Source organism: Necator americanus, chromosome III (assembly GCF_031761385.1).
Source record: "Necator americanus strain Aroian chromosome III, whole genome shotgun sequence".
NCBI lineage: Eukaryota > Metazoa > Nematoda > Chromadorea > Rhabditida > Ancylostomatidae > Necator > Necator americanus.
The window spans coordinates 35055758-35077723 of NC_087373.1; the positions used below are offsets into that span (position 1 = coordinate 35055758).

At 38.5% G+C, this 21966-nt stretch overlaps 1 protein-coding gene across 2 annotated transcripts in view; it reads left to right on the plus strand.

Moving 5' to 3' along the window:
- Positions 1-19022, plus strand: part of RB195_011965 (uncharacterized protein) — a gene marked incomplete at both ends in the record, with an annotated part of 30551 nt that extends 11529 nt beyond the window's left edge. For both annotated transcript variants that reach the window (XM_064193606.1, XM_064193605.1), the window contains 27 exons: positions 8437-8581; positions 9639-9752; positions 10175-10260; positions 10352-10472; positions 10944-11055; positions 11113-11223; positions 11284-11436; positions 11498-11617; positions 11715-11826; positions 11963-12101; positions 12161-12269; positions 12325-12501; positions 12904-13113; positions 13168-13304; positions 13382-13503; positions 13886-14039; positions 14440-14552; positions 15131-15256; positions 15334-15457; positions 16234-16456; positions 16536-16673; positions 16907-17013; positions 17398-17488; positions 17605-17822; positions 17887-18030; positions 18115-18209; positions 18931-19022. In XM_064193606.1, coding sequence (XP_064051188.1) covers positions 8437-8581; positions 9639-9752; positions 10175-10260; positions 10352-10472; positions 10944-11055; positions 11113-11223; positions 11284-11436; positions 11498-11617; positions 11715-11826; positions 11963-12101; positions 12161-12269; positions 12325-12501; positions 12904-13113; positions 13168-13304; positions 13382-13503; positions 13886-14039; positions 14440-14552; positions 15131-15256; positions 15334-15457; positions 16234-16456; positions 16536-16673; positions 16907-17013; positions 17398-17488; positions 17605-17822; positions 17887-18030; positions 18115-18209; positions 18931-19022 — 3593 coding nt within the window. The remainder of the gene's footprint in view (positions 1-8436; positions 8582-9638; positions 9753-10174; positions 10261-10351; positions 10473-10943; positions 11056-11112; positions 11224-11283; positions 11437-11497; positions 11618-11714; positions 11827-11962; positions 12102-12160; positions 12270-12324; positions 12502-12903; positions 13114-13167; positions 13305-13381; positions 13504-13885; positions 14040-14439; positions 14553-15130; positions 15257-15333; positions 15458-16233; positions 16457-16535; positions 16674-16906; positions 17014-17397; positions 17489-17604; positions 17823-17886; positions 18031-18114; positions 18210-18930) is intronic.
- Between the last annotated feature and the right edge of the window lie 2944 nt (positions 19023-21966).

Sequence of the window (21966 nt, forward strand, 5' to 3'; positions counted from 1 at the left end):
CCATTTTTCCGAGGATTTTAGATTTTGATAACTTTTTTCCTAAAATGAAATTCCATAGATTTGTCAGTCAGGAACCTTAGAAAAAATGCCAAAATGAGTTTTTGAGGTTTTTGAGGTACACGGAAACACCTACGTAACAGCGATATGTCTCATTTTGCGTCAATGTCATTAAGTAGTTGACCCCAGAGTGCGCGGCCCTCCACTAATTTCTATCACACATCGTCCTCACCCTTCTGTTGTTATATCCACGGATATAGAGGGATCTGGAGCATCAATTATCCTGATTTTGAAGGATCATTTACTCCATAAAATCTGTGGGATGAAAAATTCGAGAGCGTATTTGAACAGCTGGAAAATTTTTGATTCGCATGCTAAAATACTCACTTTGACCTCTCACAATGGTCCTGAGCAGATTTTGAAACTTAAACTGCAAAGTGCATATTCTACCAAATGTTTTCTGCAGAATGTAGGTCCTTGTAGAATTTTTAAGGTGAAGCACTCTATTTAAATCAATTTTTTAAATAAATTACTTTATAAAGACCCTCGTCATATACGTTCATGGTGTTGGTTGTGGTGAACAGGAAATACACGTGGAACACGATGTGATGGAGGTCGTATGTGGAGCGCAGGAGAATTACAGCAGAAGTGTCGCGGTTATCCGGTTGAACATAGTTCCCGGCGTTCATGTAGAATTCTTTGGTTTATAACTGTGCAATACCGCTTTTTCGGTCCCACTACTTTTATTACATTCCGTACATAGGTCCTGTTCAATTTTTTCTTTTTTGTTGAAAAAATAACAAGATTGCCTCGCAGCCAGCGTATTGACCTCACAATTTATCACTGAAGTATGCAAGTGCTAATGTTTAGGATCGTGGTTTTAAACCGAATTAAATCCTCAGGCGGCTCTTATTCTCATTGTAACTGAAATTATCACTTTTCTTACTTTCAAAATGCCATTATAAGAGGTCTTCTATGAGGATTAGGAAGACCAATTTTCTGGATTTACTTCTCGTATCCAAAACCGCGTCCTCTCTCTCTTCTTACGTCAATAAAGTTGTACGAAAACACTACTTTCGTATGCCGATCGCATCCTATTCTCGGAACTAAGAAAGCCAGAGGCGCACAACTTCGGACAAAGATGGATTAATCGAGGTTTGCTGTGTTGTGCGTGCGAACGGCGCACCAGGCAGCGCTTTCGTCGTCGGTCGGGGCAGCGCGATTCGTCGCGTCGTCGGTCGAGGCAGATAATGGCCTCGCTCGAGCAGCGGGAATGGTGCGCACATTGGCGATGGTGGTGGTGGCCATATTGCTCGTCACCGTCCGTCGGTTGGTTGGGTCGTTAAATGGAAGGACGTTTAGCGGGGAGCGTTGTGCTGTGCGTGCGTGTATGTGATGTGATGTCCTCCTCCTTCTCCTCCTCATCCTCTCCTCTCCATCGTAGGCACTATGAACGTCGAAATGGATGATGGGTTTGATGGCTACAAAACCGCAAGCAAGCAAGCAAGCAAGAATTTTTGTCGTCACCATCATTCCCATATGGAACGGGGAATGAGATCCAGTTTTTGAAGTAAAGCGTTTCAGAGATTTTATGGGATCCATGAAAATGAGTTAGTCTAACCTTGGAAAGTTGCCTTGACGTCTGTATAGACAGTTAAGAAAACGGTAAAGAAAGTAGTTCAAATCGGTAGATTTAGTGCTGTCCTATTAAATTTTAAAATATTATATTATATTAATTAATTCTTTACAATAAATTTGTTAATTTAGATTAAGTAACTTAAATTAACTAACGTGCAGTCGACGCAATTACTATAGAAGTTCTTTTTTTGCAGTACAATATTAACTGGATGAGTTAGTCACGGACAGTCCATCCTCATTATCCTTTTAAGTCAGTTAAGACTGCGAATAGGAATCTGGGTTGTGTACATTTCCGGGATTTCTGAACAATTTTCAGGAAGGAATGTGATTTTAACCGGTCTCTTTTCCACCTGCTCGGTAATTGGGATTTACTACGTTTATTCTATTCGTAGATTTGATACTGATTGAGATACTGATTGAGGAGATTAAAAGGGAACCGATCATTGATCTAGGAGATGTGATCTCTGGTCTAGAGTGAAAAAAGTTACTCCTTCGGTTTAATTAACACGTCATGCTGAAATAAGAATTCGGAGAACACTTTCTCTTGAAGAAACTGCTAACTTCTGGATACTGTAGACTTTTGATAGTTTATTGCGTACCTTTAGGCACAAGTGCATCCTCGATGACAACGAAATAAACAAAATGGGATTTCTATGGAATTCTCTTTGAATTCTCTCATGTCATTACCACCGTCTGTCTCTTTCCCTCTTCTCTTTTCATGGAAGCATTTTCTGGAATATGGCCCACTATGGTAGATGGATATTCTTGAGTGGAGCAAGCGATTATGGATTGACACGCAATGGCTGGTATTTGTGTCCGGATAGGCGTAGCTTATTCGCCCGTCTCCTTGTAACGAAACAATCGGAGCCTCGGAGTTCGAGTCGAAGAGTTAGCGTCGGCCGCAGAGCCGGGGGAACTCGTTCCAAGCAGTGACAACGATGAAAAAAGAGCAGGTACCCGTACCCACCATCCATGACACGCGGCCGACGAGTGCTAGATGAGAGATCATGAGTCACAGCCGAACCTCCTCCTCCTCCTCTCCGCTCTCCTTATATGCTCATAGATACGAAAGCTGTGGGCGCTCGGCTGTGTGTAGAGACGACGGCGAAAAGAAAGAACGAGAGGGAGCGATCACACGTTTGTGTTGAGGATGAATTAATAATGAGGGTTTCTTCCATCCACAACACATTTTGCATGTAGAGGAATTTTTTTTTCTTTGACGAATATTTGGCAAGGGATTCCTTCGAAACCGTGAGGGAAAAATTACGGTATCATCTGTTTAATTGTGGCGAATAAATCGGGTGGAAAATCGTCGATCAGTTTATATTTTCTATTTATTTCCTTACTTACACATTTTTATTTATTTTTATTCATCTATTTTATTTCTTATTGCTATTTATTCACTTACTACTATATATAATATATTAATTTCCTTTAATTAATTATATTGTTTGTTTTAATTTTAATTTATGGTTGGAAATGATTAAAACGACAACAAAAAAGAAATGTAGCTGGTTCAGCTGACTGTTTTTGCTTTTTATTTTATTGCTATTTTTCACCACCATCTTTCATTATTTGTTTATTTTACTGTTGTTATTTATTTGTTGTTTACTATTATGTTCATTTCATTTCACGACTATTTATTACTATGACGTCATCATTGCTTATATTTTTTCAATTAAACGTAATGAAACGACATTTTTAACGTGACGACACGTAGTCTTCATTGCAAATGAGAAACATACGTCGACGTAAATGCATCCATTACGTGCGTAACGTATATAACGCTTGGATCGGTGATTTATCCAGATGCTATCTTGCTTTGACTTCGACGTCTACAGCCGAAAAGGTGATAGGATGAAAAAAAAAACTTACCGGTTGGAGATATTCGACAAAATTTTGCTCTCTTCCTGAAACTATTATACTTAGTTTGATGTGATATTCATAGGAAATCGTAAAGGATGTATGATAATTTTGGTATTTGTTTTTTTTTCCTTGCGAAGGCGTAACAACTCTTTAAAAAAAATCAAATCAAATCCCTCAAATCCGATCCTATTTATGAAAAAAAAATCATAGAAACCTAAAAAAAATGGATTAGAACAAATAAAATAGACTGAAATGAATAGAAATAATGAATAAATGGAAAGAAATGTAAATAATTTAGTGGATAAATAACATAAATAAATAAAATGCATGTTGTATTAAGAATGTATCCTTAACCTTCGTGGGAAGTTTGGCACCAATTTATCGAATTCGGAGAACTGAAAGCATAATGGTTGATTTCAGTGGATTTATGAATTATCAACCGTATAAACCGTACAAGCCTACCGTATCATTGCTCAGCTGAGACCTTTAAATACCTACCTATCGTTTTTATCCCCACAGATGCGTAAGAACTCTTTAAAAAAAATAGATCCCTCAAATTCAATCCCATTTATGAAACAATATTATGAAAATCTAAAAAGTGGATAAAAATAAAATAATGAATAGAAATAATGAAAAGATGGGAATAAATTTACATACTATAGTGAACAAACAGGATAAATAAATAAATAAATACCTATTGTCTTACCGTCGCGTCTCTTAAATCTCCTGAATAGGTAAACATGTGAATAAATAGGAATAAATAATGAGAATCAATAATAGTATAAACATGTGAACTTAAAAATTTTATCCTATAATGGAGGACATCGAAGCAGATGGTTTTTGTGGATTGTGATCCTGTAATCCTACTGTATTGTACGGATATGACCTTTTCGTGTGCGCACGCGGCCAGGCGCATTTAACAACACGAGCTGTGAATGCTGCGCAGTGGTGGTGAACAGATGCTGCTAACCGATTCACATTCACATTGTACTCCAAGCTACGAATCGTTCGTCATTCATGTACATTATCGAACGTGGAATCATCCAGGGAACAGTTAGTTATCTCATCCTAATTCAGCTAGGATTTATTCTTAGACGCCGACAATTAGGGGAAGATTTAAGAAGAGCTTAGAAAATTACAACTATAACACTGGGAAGTTATATTTTTTTTAATCTCAAGTACTTTCAACTTTTTTTTATTAATCTTTTATTATTCTTCCATTCTTTTTTTCCATTTTTTCCAATCCTTTTATTATTCTAATGAATAACTAATGTTCGACATGAACTTTGAAGAAAACCACAACTTTCAAATCCTGCGAACGTTACAATTTATCAATCCTAAATATTTTCAAATATACTTTTTTTCCTTTTCTTTGCTTTTACTATCCTACACTGAGTTGAGTACATCAGATTTCACCTAAAAAAAAAAGATAATTACCATTAAGTATTATGTTGTGTGTTTTGCACGTGCAACAAAGATATCGTTTCGGGACCAACTTTGTCACCTACATACGTGTTCTTAAAGATTTAGGTCCAGCTAGAAATTTTTACGTTGAAATTCGATAATATCATTTACTTCTTTACTTATTTATTTGTGTACTGGCGTGCTAAGGTAATTTTAAGAAAGTGGTGACAAAAATGAAAATTTGAAAAAAAATTCAAGTACCAACAATCAATTCTAAAAAGGAAAACAGTAAATTCAAAATTCAAAAAACAATTTCAAATTTTGAGAAGTTAAAGAATTTCGAATTCCTAACAACACTACGGAGATTTTGTTGACTTCGATGATTACGTAGTTTTTAATTGATTTTCTTGAGCTTCAATAGTTGCTTTTTCTTTAGAATTCTTCTGGAGTAAAATCGGATTTATGTACGATTTGGAGAGGCGCCTAATTGTTTCTTTCACTGAGGAAAACCGCCTAACCTCTAAGCACCCTAGTTTTTTTCCTCCTGGATTGGATTTTCGTCACAAATTTCTCTTTTCGGCTTTCATCGTCGCGAAATTTCGTGTGTTGTTAGCGCAACGATCGGATCGACGAATGCGCAGCGGCGATCGAATTGACGAGCGATTTTTCATTTCATTGTCGATTCCTCGTGACTTCTCTGTGTATCTGAGTGAGTGAGTGTGTCAAAGTGAGTCCGCGAGTATGAATGAGTGACTAAGCGGTTATGACGAGATGGCGCCGTGCTGTGATGAGCCGAAATTGGTGAAATTTTCCTCGGGAACTGGGAGATTCCTTAAATTCTCCACTAAAATTAGGAGGAATCACTTTTATAAGTGACCGTTCGTTTACAGGAATTTTTTTTTTTTGGAATTATCTACCAATTGAACTCAGTGTAAGTCCTGTACAAAGGAACATTTAATTAAAAGTAAAATTAAAGTGGTAAAATTTTAGTAAAATTGGTCGTAGTAGTAGTAAAGTAAAAGTAAAGTGGTAAAAGTTTAGTAAAAATTATCTAGTAAAATTTACAAACATGTAAACATTATGTGACCTATCCTGGTTATTTAGCGGAAGAATACCCGGTGAATTATAAAATGGAGTGTTTAGCAGGAATTCAGCAATTTTGCCCTTCTAGAGTTTTTTTTTCAATTTATCCTATTTTGATTCTAAATGAATGTACAAAATAAATAGATTAATATATGAGTGAATAACAATAAATAATATATTATATCAAAATATAACATAAGCAATAAGTGATAATAAATAATATAAAAATAATATATTATGCAGTAATATAGTATAAATAATAATAAAAGATAATAAATAGATTATAAATAGTAAATAAAACAGTCTCGTCTCCCGTTGAGGTATAGGACCACACTTCTTTCAGCGGTTTTTAAACCTTGCTCCAGGAACAGCTCGAAATGTACAGATCATCCAGGTCGGGTACTGTATCGTGTATTTAATGGTCACCTTAACTTCATCTGACATCATCCGTCAGATCATTGCTCCCGCCCAGGTCTAAGTAAACGGATAATGAGTGCTTCTTGCTTTGTTTGCGATCACAGACCTCCTCGCACCTCACTAATGAAACCACAAGGGAGGTCACCGATTTGGTTCGCGGCGATGATTATGCGCGACGATAAATCGCTGCCGTGAGCGAGCGGACACTTTCACACTTTAGCCACTTTAGCCGGGGAAAAGAGATTAGATGTTACTTGAACGAAGATGTGGATATGGCTTGATATTCCCATAGCGAAGAATCCCTGGATGAATAGTTGGATATGCATAAAACGGTCGTTGAACACATCATTCAGTCCCGGCGAGTGTCAGATCCATAGATTCACAAACGATTACGAAATAGGCGGTTGTGTAGTCCGTAATTGCCCCAGCCTTTGTGCATTAGCCGTTAGAAACCCCGATTTTTAAATGGATGTCTTCTTATTTAATTATTTGCTTATGTGCGCCAATGGTGCACCAAAGAAAAAGAAAAGGAGAAGGAGAACATATTTTATGAGTCAGAGCAAGAGGGAAAAAATGTCCAGACTCAATTTATTGTCAATGGAGCGTGGCGCAGTGCTTCATTTGACTGACTGTTGGTGTTGGTCGTTCACCATCACTATCATCGTGCTCGTAGTTGACATACGTACGTACATATGGCGGCAGTATCGTCGTCGACGTTGTCGTTGTCGTCGATTTGCCAAGATCGTCCTCCTCCCTCTCTCCCCCTCTCTCTCTCGCTCTCTCTCCCTCTTTCTCCATCACTCAAACGCACGCTCACACTCACACACACACTCACACTCACACACACACTCACACATAGACATACACACGACATAATCTGCCTCGTTGAATGTGTCTCTGAGACAGAGCGGCGGCGACGGCGGCGATGGCGGAGGCCGTCCGTCGGTGGTGACTGCGGCCGCCATTTATCGCACTCACGAACACGCAACAAACCACACATCTCGACCGACCAACTCCGACGTTGAGGGACTGAAAAATCGTTGCATAGTCGTTTATTCTCCAGAGATTCGTTCCTAATATCCTTGAAACGAGGCTTCTTTTTGAAAGAATCGCCGACTCGGAAGGGCATGGAAGAGTTTGATCGTGCAAATTAACTTTTGTCTACTTAGAACCAAAACAAAACATATATTACATGAACTCTTTCACAGAATTCCCCTTACTTCACATATCCAACAAAAGTTAAAAACAGCTTATAGAATATGAGATCCTTGAAAATCAGGCTCCATGGGAATCCCCACTTGGATTCTGATAGGAAGTGAAAAATCCCTGCCTAGTCGTTTATTCCCCAAGGATTCGCCGCTAATGTTCCTCAAACAAGGTTTGTTTTTGAAAGGATCGTTTAACTACGATTAGGAAGGGCGAGGGTTTGATCGTACAAATCAAATTCTGTGTACTTAGATACTGTACTCGAAGTAGTACGTGAATGCTGAATCCACATATATTAGGGTAAAATGTAGTTGTGGTCATTCAGTGGCACCCTTATTTCTCGAAGTAAATAATCTAATAAATCGGGCCCTAAGCACTAGTCTTAGGGGATCTATGACGTGCAAACTAATGTTACTAAGAGGGAAAAAAAATGAATTTTTCTAATATATTTTATTAGCTTTACTTCATTTTTCCCCATATATTTTATTAGCTGATCTGTTGTGTCGTGTGCTAAGTAGAAACAAGTAACGATGGCAAAATCCATAAAAGTAAGGACAGAAAGAACGACTATCAAAAAAATGTAGAATCAAGTGGGCCATTGAGCAGAAAGGGAATCGTGTGGACGAGTTTACAGCACCTCGCTCCTCTGATCGTACGCGTCAATGAACGTGCACATATCGTGCAAATAATTTAATTAGTTACTTCGAATTTATTTTCGAAACGCCCACTCTTAAACTTTTCTCACGGGCGTCCACTTGTTGTATATTATGTTGTCACTTTTACGTTTCATCTCTTACGTATCGTGCTTATTTTCCCTTTTTACAGGTACCTATACGAATGGGACCGCCACATCTCAGAATCAGCCTGTTGTCCCACCGTCCACCTCAGCTTCAAATTCCACATCGGCCACGTCAGTAATCACCGGTGCGGGAAGACGCCTAGAACCTGGGGAGATTCCTGTAACAAAAAGGTTTGTACTTGGAAGAGTTCAGTTTTTATACTTACCATATTTTTTTATCCTTAGTTAGAGTTCTCTTGGAACTGTATGTTCAGTCCTAGAATCGAATGTAACAAGTAACTGTAATAATGTGTAATACAACTTGAAAGAGTCTCTAGACACTTCGAAAGCTGATCTTTTCCTGAAAATGGCTGATTTCTCCGGATCAACTCCATCACTTACCGTTAAAATATGCACTTCCACACGGGTTCTTACCTCCAGTCCACCTCTCTTTCTCACTGCCCTCACCGCTAACGAAAACTAGAGAACTATTAACTAAAATCACCAATGAAAAGTAGTTCTGTGATCAACTCCGACCTATTGTGAACGCAGATTATACGGTATTGTAGAATCGTTCAGAATGGAGAAGTGTGGATGGGTGAGCAAGCCAAGCCAAACACGTCTTTTTGATCTACCTTGAAACCAGTTGCCCGTCTCTGCTCCATCACCCATTCCGACGTTGACGACAATAATCCCGAGTCGTTTCTGCACCGATTCTGGTTTATTGTCTTCAGACAGCTGGTTTCTTTCATACTATTTCGATCTTTCTTTTCATTCGTTTCAGAGAGAAAGAGTGGAGAGAGAGGAGTTAAAGAATTTTAAGGAATTTTCCAATCTACTGAAGCGTCTCTAAGATTTTTTGTCAACTATCGGTTATATTGTATCTCTTTGTTCTGCGGCTCATCGTTATGGGACAACGATGAGCTAACGAGAACAAGTGGGAATGCTTGATGTTCTTACGAGAAATAAGATATTTTCATATTTCTTCATCGATTTCCACGAAATTCCCGGAAGACTAGTTGTTCGCAATCCTATGTGGGCATAGAGCGAGCTTTTGTGAAAGTTAGAAAGAACTCTGCTAACCTGTTGCTACTCTCCATTATCGAAGTTTTCTTACACTAACATTGCGCTCACATTTTTAATGGGTATTGATTGTGGGTGGGTAACCGCTGTGACATATATTGTTTGTTTACATTATTCAAAACGTATTCTATAATTTGTATATATATATATATCTCGCTTCTTTTAGCTCAGTCAACAAATCCTCAGCAAATGTTAACAAAAATATGCTGGACGCAGCTATGCTACAGCTGCTGGCCACACAGATGATGAGCCAACAAGCGGCAGTGGCAAAGATGAACGGGTAAGATTATTAGGCCATTACAAATCCTAAAATAGCTCTGAAAAAGAAACAATCGATAAGTGAGGGACTTATGAACATTTTTTATTTTCTCGATCCAAAAACTTGTGGAGAATTCGCGTTTGAATTTCAGGAATTCATCTTCTTTTCGCTGAGTTAGATCTCACCTCGTGAGAAATATCTCCAAAACATTTTCATATCTGGGCAACATTCTCCATTTTTCTTTCCATTTTTTTTTCGAAGTAAATTTCATCTGAGTTTCTATTCCTTTTAATTCGTCCTTTGATATAAAGAGATTGTGGAATACAATTGTGAACCTTATTAAAATGAATCAAACTAAAGAACTCCAAGCATATGAGGAAATTAAGTTCATACATGTAAATATATTTATGATTCTTGACCAGTTTACAGAATAGTTTGTTTAGGCATTCAGTTCATCACAAAACTACTGCTAAAAAAGATGCTGCACAACTGGTGCTCGACCTCTCAGCAAAAACTAAAACTGAGCCAGGTACCTTTTTAACTCCTTGTGTTTTTCTGCTCTTAGGTATATATTCAATATCCCTGTGCTGTCAACTCATTTGGAGAAATTCTTCTTACAGGACCTTCATCCGATGGCACGGACACGCGAAGCAGCGCCACACCATCGGAATGTATAGGCGAAGTAGGGAAGAAACGACCACCAGCCACAGAGTCCCAGGCCAGGGTACCGTTGACATTAGGGTTAGTTTTAGATTCTTCTGCTGAACAAATCACTGGAACACAAGAAACTAAAGTCAAAAATTTCTTCGAACTTTATTTCCTTTACAGTTTATGTCAATCACTTTTAGCGCTTTCTTCGATAATCAGCGAAATAGAACTAGAAGCTGTCTAGAAATTAGTTTTCGCTTGAAAAAACCTAACCTCAATGGGGAGTGTCAATAAAAAAATAAACTCCCTCAATAAAATTTGGGCTATGCCTTACCGGAACTGTTTCTTTTTGAAGTCCTGATTTCTGGAAATCCCTCGATTATTCAGAAATTACAGTGTAAGAAGTTTTTGAACCTACTGTTGTTGTCATCTGATTCTGAAATCGTAATTTTTCTGAAGATTTAATCATTGGAACCATCTTTTATTTGCGTTCCAGAACTCATCGGGCTTCCATTAGAGTTTATCTCGAGCTGTTGACCTGTAATTAGTAGTTCTTAATTCCAGATGGCGTCGGCAAACTTGTATTCGATCAATAGCTGCATCTGGAGTACGTGGTGATGTGGTTTACTATGCTCCATGTGGGAAGAAGCTTAGCACGTATGCCGAAGTTCTAAGGGTAAGCTTTAACCATCAGTATTATCTAATATGATGTGGAATACTTTCTTTTTTTCAGTACCTGATGAAGCATCCTTGTGGCCCCATTAGCAGGGACAACTTTTCTTTTAGTAGTAAATTGATCGTAGGAGAGTTTTTAATGCCTAGAGAAGCAGAAAATGGTGACAAGGTATTTTTCTTTCTTTTTCTGTGAGACTACTTCTGTAATCAAAACTCTTTCAAATTGCAGGTGGTTATAAAGATGAGTGAAGATGTCATAGCGGAAGAAGTGAATCGTTTGGTCAGTTTGAAGTCTCATTCACGTAATGGTGAAAGAAAATACCGAGAAAAGAGTGAAAAACCACAAGAAAAGATACAGGAGGAGAAAAATACACCTGAGGAGGTCTGTTGTAGTAAAAAAAATTGCGATACAGTATTCATGTTTTTGAAAATTCGCTATTCAGAGTCAAGAACAACACGATCATGTTGAAGTAGAAGAATCACCATTGGAAGTTTATGATGATGAGGATAAGGTGAAATGGAGCCGAGAACCGATCGATGATCTGTTATTGACAGAAATTCGAGTGAGCTATTTATTGTAGTGTATTTATTGTAGTATTTTTGAACTTGCAAACACTTGGTTGTTTCATCATCACGTAGACAAAACACTAAGAATTTTAGCCGATGCCCGACCTGCCTAGAGTGGAAAATCTTCGACTCGACGGTAATGGATTTGCCGATGCGCTCATGGTTCACGAATTTGTGCACAATTTTGCTCATGTCTTGGAACTGGGTGAGTTTTTGTCACAATCTTCAGTATTTCTCATTTTGCGTGTGGGTAAACAGCGAGTGCTTGAATTGCACACACGTTTTGAACTTTTTGTTGCTCAAACATAAGAAAAGACCCCCAAAATGGTTTGTTTATTAAGATCTCTCCACTCTTCCATCATTGGGCGCGCTATGCTCTGGACTAGTCGGTGATGTGAATCATTTCGAAAAAGTCCTTCAACTAACCATCTCCCTTTTTCGACTCTCCCTCGAGTATCCAGGCCTACCAACAGGAAAACCGTGAGCACTACGTTTTTCCTTCTTGAAAATTCCACACAATCTTAAAGGTTTCTTTGTAGTGGTCGAACTCGCCTTGGTCAAACAATTTCTGAAACCGGAGTGACCAAAGAGAACTATTCTGAGCTGCTGCGTTTCTTCCTAGCCACTAGGGATTCACAAGGACAAAAGGTTAGTTGTTAGTGAGGTCATTTTAGGACATATATTGACTTATATAGCTTTTCAGCTTTCCGAACTCCTCAATGGTCGCACTTTCGCCGAATTGCCGGGTGAAGAGAAAGCCTCCATATTGGCATTCCTCTGCAATGAATTGTTGTGCTGTCCAAATATCGTGAAAGAGATTGAACGAAACCTCGAAGAAGTCGGTCGACTAAAGGGTGATCGATGGATGCGTGATGGAAAGGTGATTATTGTACTTTTGTAGACTTATTCGAGTAGTTTTCGGACGTTCTGTTTATTCGAACGAGCTTAGAAGTGTGTCATCGTAATGGTACTGTGTTATTATCTATGACGAACAGGAGTAGTTGATCTCTATTGAATTAAAATGAAAGATAGTTGGCTGTACGGATTTACACATCTATACCCAATCCTTAAATGTCTGCATCATTGCATCATTGGGCAATTTGCGTAACAATTACCGTACAGCCAACATTCTCTTAAAACAACCTTTCATGTCCTGTGACATTCATAATTTTGCGTGCTACAAGCATTTACATACTATCATATCAGTATTATGTGTTTTTACGATTGAGATTGTCAACGGTGGGTTTCAAGGCAGCTCTCATTGTTGATATTCACTTTCTAGGCACGAGCTCTACGCGTTGTCCAACGTCGCAAACAAAAAGCCGAGCGCGGACCCCATTCCAGCGAATCCGAGAGCCATACACACGATGAACGGCCACCTTCAAGGAATTCCGAAGCATCAGATACGAGTCGACCTGCCACACCAATTCAAACAACTAAAGACCGACGACTTACTCCAGGACTTGGACAATGCGAAATTCTTACGGAAGAGGTGAGGCAATCACTTTACTTGGAGAACTTTCTATCTTAATACTGCGCATTTTAGGAGGAAAATATGTCTCCCGAACAGCTGGATATACTCATAGATTCCTTGAACGCTGAAGCTGAACATCTAAAGGAGAAAATCAACGAGTTGTCGACGAAAGTCCGTAGTTTTCCGTTAGGATGGGATCGATATCATAGGTTAGTTGTTAGAAAGGATGCTACGTAGCATATTTTCTGAATGATTTCTGGAATATGCTAGAAGTTGGACATTGCAGACAGTACTGGCAAGTCCGCGGAGTGGCATCGATTTTGGTGGAATCGATCGAAAGTTCTGGTCCATCGAATCCAGCTTGTAACGTTGAAGAGACTTGTACCAAAGATCCACCTAATCTTACAGGTATTGTTGATTTCGAAAGTTAAACGTTATTCATAGTTGTTTATTTGCCAAATGTGATTGCAGTGAATGAATTATTATTTGATTTTAAGTCATTTAAATGAATTATGTACTTATTCAACTTTAATTAAGATTGATTATAGCACTAATTAGTGTAATCCAAACGACACCAATGCATTTGTATAGGAGTCACACACCCACGTCTCCGCATCTTAGTTTTTCAAGTCGGGTGGTCTCACATTCATCAAAACCGTGCCCGCTCTCTCTACTTTTCGCTCAAACGACCCTTTATTAAGCGGAATAATACATATAGATCCCTAAAGTTTCTGCATTTCAATACAGACGTTCCGTATAATTAATATCAGTAATTAACCTACTATTCTAGCCCCATCTTTCGTGCATCCGGATGTATTCGCTTGCGTCGAAGATCTCATTGACGATGTGGTCACATGTCGGTCCCATACGGATCGACGTAAGCGGAAACGATTTCGACGTTTGGATAATCCGTATAAAAGAGGATGGTGGTCTATCGATACCAGGTATAATCTCTGTTTTTTTTTTTTTTTTGGATGTTTGGATGGACTTCAGGAGATTTCGTTTTTTTCTTAGCTATGAGATTTTGCAAACATTGCCCCCAAAAAATACTATTATGTGTAGTGTAATGCAATTGTTCTTATTTCTCCTTTGCTGTGCATATTGCAGTAGCAATTTCACTGAAAAATTGTCCAAAGTAATCGATTTTGGCTAAAATTAACCTCCGAGCATTTGCGTGACGTTCGGAGGTTTTAAAAAAAGTGACATTGGCAAGACATGTACTCGTCTTCTCACCGAATCTTCAGCGAAAACAAAATCTATTCCTTTGACCAATAAAGACGAAGAATTTTCTGGATGTTAGCTTAAACCAACCTTATCTACTAATACTACGTTTTTAATTTTAAGAGAAGCACTGGAAGCAGTTCGGAGTAGTTTGCATGGTCGAGGGATTCGTGAGCGTATACTGCATCGGTTACTGTGTAAAACGTGGTTCTTAAAGGACGTTAAATTAAGTAAAGGTGAGTTTTGAACACTTCATGTTCACCAGCAATCGATATTTCATAGCCAAATTTGTTGAGCCTCTCTAATTGATTCTAGTGGAGACAAGCACCTCAGCGTCATGTTTTAATGATTCCACCCTTGTTTTTTTTAGTTATACAAGGGAAAATCCACTTTTTTCTCTTATGACATAGTGAAAAAGTCGTCTTATTTCGTCTACAATTTGCACGAGGATTTTTTTATTGCGCTTATTGTTTCTTTCGAATATTATATCCCCTTCGCCTGTGCTCTTTTAAGTTTCTCCTACGCTGTTCATTCACTTAATAACTTCGTTATATTTCGGATAAGAACGTTGGTGAAGGCTTTCAAAGATTTGATGATTATTTGGTCAGGATCAGCTGCGCGAAATACATTTTTCCGCCACTGTTACCTAAAATCAGTCACTCTACAGTACTTGTATAGCTATTAAGACAACTATGCATTATTCTACTCTTCCATATTTTTGTGATTACAGTAGCACATTATTACCGTATTTGCATACTTCGCGCTGAATAGCGTTTGGTGTTTCTGTTATAACGAACTATTTTCCTACTTACAGTTGAATTGGACAATATTGCCGATGAAGTCGACTGGAACAAAATCATCGAACTAAATCAACATACTGTACATCGTCGATTAGAGGAATTGGAGGCTAGGATAACAAAGGCCAAGATTGCCGCAAGAAGTGCGTTTTCATTATTTTTTAAGTGTTTTTTATTCGCGTTTTTGAGACTTGTCATCTAAACTTTGCGTTCCTTTTAGTGCCACCCAATTCCCATCCCCGAACTGGTGATGGTATAAAATCGTTGGATGATTTAAAACGGAGGATCCTTTTCTGCGAACGACGAATCAATAGGAACTATTTGAGACCCAGTTTTTGCGTAAGGTGAGTACACTTATATTTTTTCCAGATTCAATAAATTTGCTTATTATGGTACACTGGAGATAATGCTCTTTTTTTGCTTCATTAAGAAGATAATTTCACTATAGGTCATTCTGTGATCAAAAATTTCAGAATCTCTTTGCTTTCAATCCATTTTTTTTAATTACGGTCTATGCTATGGTAAAACTGGAGTAACTTCCTCAAATTTTGACTTGAACCCTTTTTCTTGCTCAGATCACGAAACATGACTTTTGCACAATACTTCATAATTCAACTTGTAATCTTAATGAAACTTCATTGAGAGGGTTATTTAAATGTGTCAAGATTTCTGTAGCTTATTACCAGTTCCTCTTTTTTTAACGGAAAAACTAAATTTTTTGGGGGGAATGTAGAAAAAATATAACAATTCCGCAAAGCTGACCAAAAGCGCAACAGTTTCAGCGTGAAATGATCAGTGATTTTACACTCATAACCAACATGCCAAACAATAACCACATCAGAAGTTGGACGGGATTTTGAGATGACGGTTCCTACAACACAAACACTAACTGAAAAAGCGTTACACGCGATATGAATGGAATATTAGGGGTCAAGCGAAAAATTCCATAATTGATTGGTTAACTAAATGTAGCAATTAAACAGATTTCACTATCTCTACCGTAGTTAGTAGGATTCCAAACAAAAAAAAAAGACTAGAAGTTTCATCCCACGAGCAAAACAACCTCAAATATGTGTGATTAAAGACGCTATCTTATTTCGTTAGATTTTTCCATTTTCAGCGACAACAAATATTTGGCGCACGCGTTAAAAATGGAGAATGAACCACACAAAAAGGATTTCCACCATTCCGAGGATGAAGACCAGAGGTCCGAAGCCGACAAAGATGACGAAGCGATGGATGAGATAGAAAAGGATGACTCGGATAACGGCGAAATGATTGATCGATGGAGATCGTATGTGGAATCGGTAGACACATCGGCTGAGTTGGCTCTTGCCATACAGGTGTGTTGGAACTTATCTTTTCCATCGTTAGTAATCAATATTGCGGGTTAAGAATTTCGTTCCAAAAAGTATCATTCAGCTTCTCGAATCATCCATAGCGTGGGAGTTGGTGCATACGTTACGACTTTGTCAGATCTGTCGAAAACGTTGTGATGATACCAGTACAACCCTACGATGTACAGCATGCAAATTGAATTATCATCAGAATTGTTGCAAGGTCAGATTTCAGCACCAGCATTCATCTTTTCTCTTCTTTTTCAAGGAAAGAACTTGTTCTTTCACCACCTTTTCCTCGTTTTTGTAATTTCTGGATTTTTTGAATCTGTTCGTTGATTTATCGCACTATTTGACGATTTATTCAACATCATCTATCTTGTGTTCAAATGATACGTCTTGAATGTGTTGATCACAAAAAATAGAGGTCACAGATATATACATATCGATTTTCAGTCACCACCATCTCGTGAATGGTTCTGCCCAGCATGCGTTGAATCCTCAACACAAGTGCCGACGTGTCTCATTTGTTCCCGTCAACTGGATGATCTCGTTACCTGCAGGTTCGTTACTTTTTGACTTTTTCCGCTGTAAATACATATCCTGAGCAGAAGTTCCAGTGCTGTACATTATTGCAAACTGATAAGTGAAATTAAATCTGATCGAAAAGTCCTCCTTTCCATGTAACTGCTTACTAACTACTTCTTAGATGCAATAACAGTTAGTAAGTAGTTACATAGGAACTAGTGCGCATTTTAATTGCGCAAAGCTGCGTGGAAACCGTGGTATTGCGGAAAGCTGCAGTGGTATATGCTAATTTTGACCATCTTATAGGTCCCCGTATTCTATTGTAGCGGTAAGAGGTCACACTGCAACCAATACGGTTCAAAACTGTCTTAGAGTTCCGAAAATGTTCGTCACCGCTTGATAATAACAGTTCATTACAGGAAATGCTTCCGTTTCTTCCATGCTGAATGTGCAACCGATGCTTCATACGATTCTTTTGGGGATTTCTTGTGTCGAGGGTGCGATCCAAAGGTGAACCTTAAAAAAATCTGTTCTGATGTCTGTTTAGTACGCTCTCATTGCTTAAGACTTCTAGAAGAGTAGTATAGTCCCCGTATAATTACTTTCTTATGATATAACTTCTTCAGTTGTTTGAACGACGTGTGATCTTACACGGTGAATCCGACGATTTCGCGGAAGCTGATGACTCTGCTGATCCAGCTGAACATCATCATCACCACCATCATCATCATGGACATCATCCAAATGGACACCATACAAAAGAAGTACGCAAACCTCCGAAGAGGAAAGCAGAAGCTCCTCCTCCCATCGTATTTCCGACTGACATGAACGCAGATTTGTGCAGGTAAGGATTAGTTGATGAATTCATTTGTTCTCTTCTTGTTGTTCATTCGAGATTTCACTTCTAGAGCTATGTTGGATGAGTTGGAATGTCAGCCTGGTGTAGGCCCTTTCCTTGAGCCCGTTGATCTCGATTTGGTCCCCGGATATCGGGAAGCTATTGCAAATCCGATCGATATGGCTTCAATCCGAAACCGAATCGAAGCGCAGTGGTTGGTTACGGTTATAATCTCGAAACAATAAAAATAACCCATAGTTTTGACGTTTTTTTGAAGTACTAACGCGCAATTTTTTAGCTATGAAACTCCTGATGACTTTGCTGCTGACATGGAGCTAATGTTCAACAATTGTCGCACTTTCAACGAGGATGATTCTCCAGTTGGTATTGCTGGTGAGTTTCTTTGTTAGTTGTGAGACCCTAGTAGCTAATTATGTATTAATGACAAAGATAGCCAATAAGCATCAAATTTTAATTTAATCTTCATCTTAATTTCATTTCTCAATGAGATTATTTGTTTTATTTAAAGGCAGAGTATCAGGAAACTGATGACGTTAGGGCTCTGTGGGTAATTATAGAGTTCGGGGTGATTATAGATTGCGAGTATGAGCGTGGTTCCGCGCTTAATTTCCCCTAATCGTCCTGAAAACGGTTTTCGCTCCTACGAGATACGTGAGAGTGCGACACCCTTGTGCACGCGTCATATCCACGAACGAGCGGTCGAAAATCAATGAGGTTCCCTCAGCAGACTATTCAAGTAGATCCAATAAGTAGTCGTTGAGGAAATCTGAGCGTATGCAAAGGTGGCACGTTTTTACATACTTCGTAGGAACTAAAGTGATTCCCACGCTGTTCCTCTGGACGATTTAGGAGGAACTGAGCGGAACCACATTCATGCTCGTAATCTACACCCCGAATTCTATGTTTGCCCCTAGAAACCCAAACATCGTCTGTGTACATTTGTTTACTTAACGATTGTATACAATTTTACAATGAGTATTATGTTCATATATGATACGATGCTATTTAAGTTCATGATTCCTTAAATTGAAAGGATACCAACATTACAGGAGATTGCTATTAGTTCTTTTGTTTTTTAGATAATTTTTTTCAGGTGCTAATCTTCAAAAGTTTTACCATAAACGATGGCGGCAACTCAAATACAACTTCAGTAAACGTCTTAAACGCATGCGTCAACATTTGTGAGCTCATTTCTTTCGATTTTCTCAAGTAGTCGCATTTTTTTCCTAGTAATTACAGCTGCATATTGTTTATTAGTAAGTGTTCATGGTAGCCAGTATTTGCATTTGCTTCGTCAGTCATTATTCTTGTACTCACGTACTCATCGTTTCACATTCTAACCTCAGTGAATCTTTTCGTCTTTTATTGTTCTCTTTTGTCGTTCTTTTTTGATTTGTTTCTCATGATTTCATTCTCTTTTCTCTCGTTCACATCTCACTTCCAACCCTGTAATATGCCTAAACATTGCTAGCTTTATTTTTTGATGCTTTGAGCTAAGCTAACATTCGCGTGCATTCCTTGTACATATGGATTTGAATTCTTCTAGCAATATTGATTGACTTAAATGCCTGATGTCATTGACCGAAACGGAATATTTTTTCTCAAAATATTTAACCGATTAAACAGTACCACTCTTTCGCAACGCCCACTGTCACTGGCTTTAACCTCAACTTCGTACCTTCTTAATGCTTGTTTGTTGTTGTTTTTTTTAGCTTCAATTTTAACGTTATTCCCCACATTTTCTCCAATTTTTTTTCGTTTCTTACATTGACATTCGGTGTATGTGTGGGGTTATTTGTATGTATCGGTTTTGTATATTTACAATGCGAGCAAATAAAATGCTCATCACATCTGTACAGTGTCACAGTTCAAAGCAGAAATAATTATGAAGAACCACAGAACACAGTAGAATCAGTAGAAAATCTCGTTGCGCTGCTTACTTGTGAGTCATCTATGGAATCTACAGTTTGTGTTTCGTTTTTAATGTTCCGTAGTAAGGTATTAAATCAACGATTCCGTTACTTTGGATCGTCACATACGATATTATAAACCGTCATATCGATAGTTCCTGCGAAAATTTCCAATATTAAACAACCACTCTGCAAACGGTAGGAACTAGCCAATGCTTTATGATGTGATGTCGCATTCTGAGTATAAAAAAAAAAAGAATAAAGTGTCTGGCGTTAATAAGTCCGCTTGACATGCTCCAGTGTTTTATATTCTCCTGGACAAATCCGGTACCAATTTATCAACGCCGCAAGAAGGAAAGGTTTGGATGGCACCAGAGCAAAACAAATCTCCGAGCAACCTCTTAGCGACTGCGCTACATCCGCCCACTGATGTATGAGGTCAGTGTCTTTAAAGGCATCACTCCATGAATCTGAAGTGGTACGGATTTCAGGTGGAGAATTCGTATACGGGATAGTAGATTATGGAGAGAGGGGTGATTCCGTCAATTTCTTCCTAATTGCCGTAGAAAACGGCCCGGAAGATACGGCTTCGAGCGATCCTTCGCGCTATTTTCTACAACGAGTTCGATTGGAGCGCGCCATCTTTGTGCACGAGCCGCATCTTCCGGACCGTTTTTTTATGCCAATTAGAAAGAAATGTACGGAATCACCCCTCCCCATAATCTTCTATCCCGTATAAGAATACTCTACCTAAAATCCGTACTACCTCAGATTCGTGGGGTGATGCCTTTAACACACGAAAAGACCACATTGGGCAGTTTCTGTGATTTCAAGGAGTACAGTGTCTGTACCATTGATATTCCAATAGTGTAAGATTAAAATAAAGCAGAAAAAGTGCTATTATTGATCAACGCTTCCATATATTGAGCTTATTCGTAACACTTGACTACATCTGGAAAAACTGTGCCAAAAATGAGTCTCTGGGATACAGACAGGAAAAGATATAAATAGGTATAGATATAGAGCCGGTAACAGTGCTAACGCATTTGGATTTTTTTTAGCGGCAAAAGCACCAGGAGAAGTATACTGTAACTCGAGCATAGTAGTGCAGTATGATAACGTTGTTAATAATTGTATCGTAGCACATAAGTTCTTCTGAGGACAGTAGGAAATCATCCGGCCATATCTATCGATCATCCACTATCTATCGATGGATATGGTCACATGATGATCTACAACGGGTTCGCTGACGAGAATAAAGGAGTTTTCTCAGTATTCTTATGTTTATCAACGATCATCATTTCATAATTCCATGATTTTGGTTCGGTCATATTTTTATTGCTCGACATGACTGTCGACGAATACAATTTCTAGCGTTACAACGCAATATTCCCATTGAAAAGAGGACATTAAATCGGAACGCGGGCGCCAACATTTCGTTTTGTTATTCCAGCTCTTTTTTTCGGATTCGTAGCGTCACTGTGTTTGAATTACGTGGTCGCGTCCTCGTTCTTCACGTCATCCCACGCGTTTCAGATTCCATTCAGATGATGCTACATCCGAATGCTTTCATATTCCATCGTTATTCTTTACACGTTCATTACATTGGCGACAACGTTGCTCACATGTGGATTGCACTTTTTTTTGTGTGCGCGCGTGAAAACTTGTAGTCTATATGTGGACTACAGTTGTTTTTTTTTGGTTTCTGTTTTTTTTTTCAAAATTTGATTTAGCTATATTTCCACTTTCCCACTTTTCTTCTCAAATACCTAAATCAGACCCAAGTGAAGCTAAGCTATACTGCGTGGTCACGGAAAATCTTTTATTTCTTGAATTTTGAATTTTAATGGTAATAAATAACAACAACATGTGGGGTGCAGGTCGCGGACGGAAATAAAGACCCCGGTCCCTCATGGCGAATTCTCCCCAAAACGCGATTGTCGCGTCAACGTGTTAAATTTCCTAAAGCAAACAGTGCGACTTTTTTCCACTTGTTCCTGGAATATTTATGTGTGAATAGGTTGAGAAAAAACTCTGTGGTACTTTTCATCCATGAATCGTTTTTCTTTTTATTGAACAATAAAAATTCTAAGAGAAAGGGAAATAGCGCATCTCACTTTCCAGGAACCATAGCGGTTCTGGCCAGGGCCGACGGCACAAATCGCTTTCGCTATGCATGATCACGGTTATTTTCGAGAGCTCGACGAGACCCCATGCTG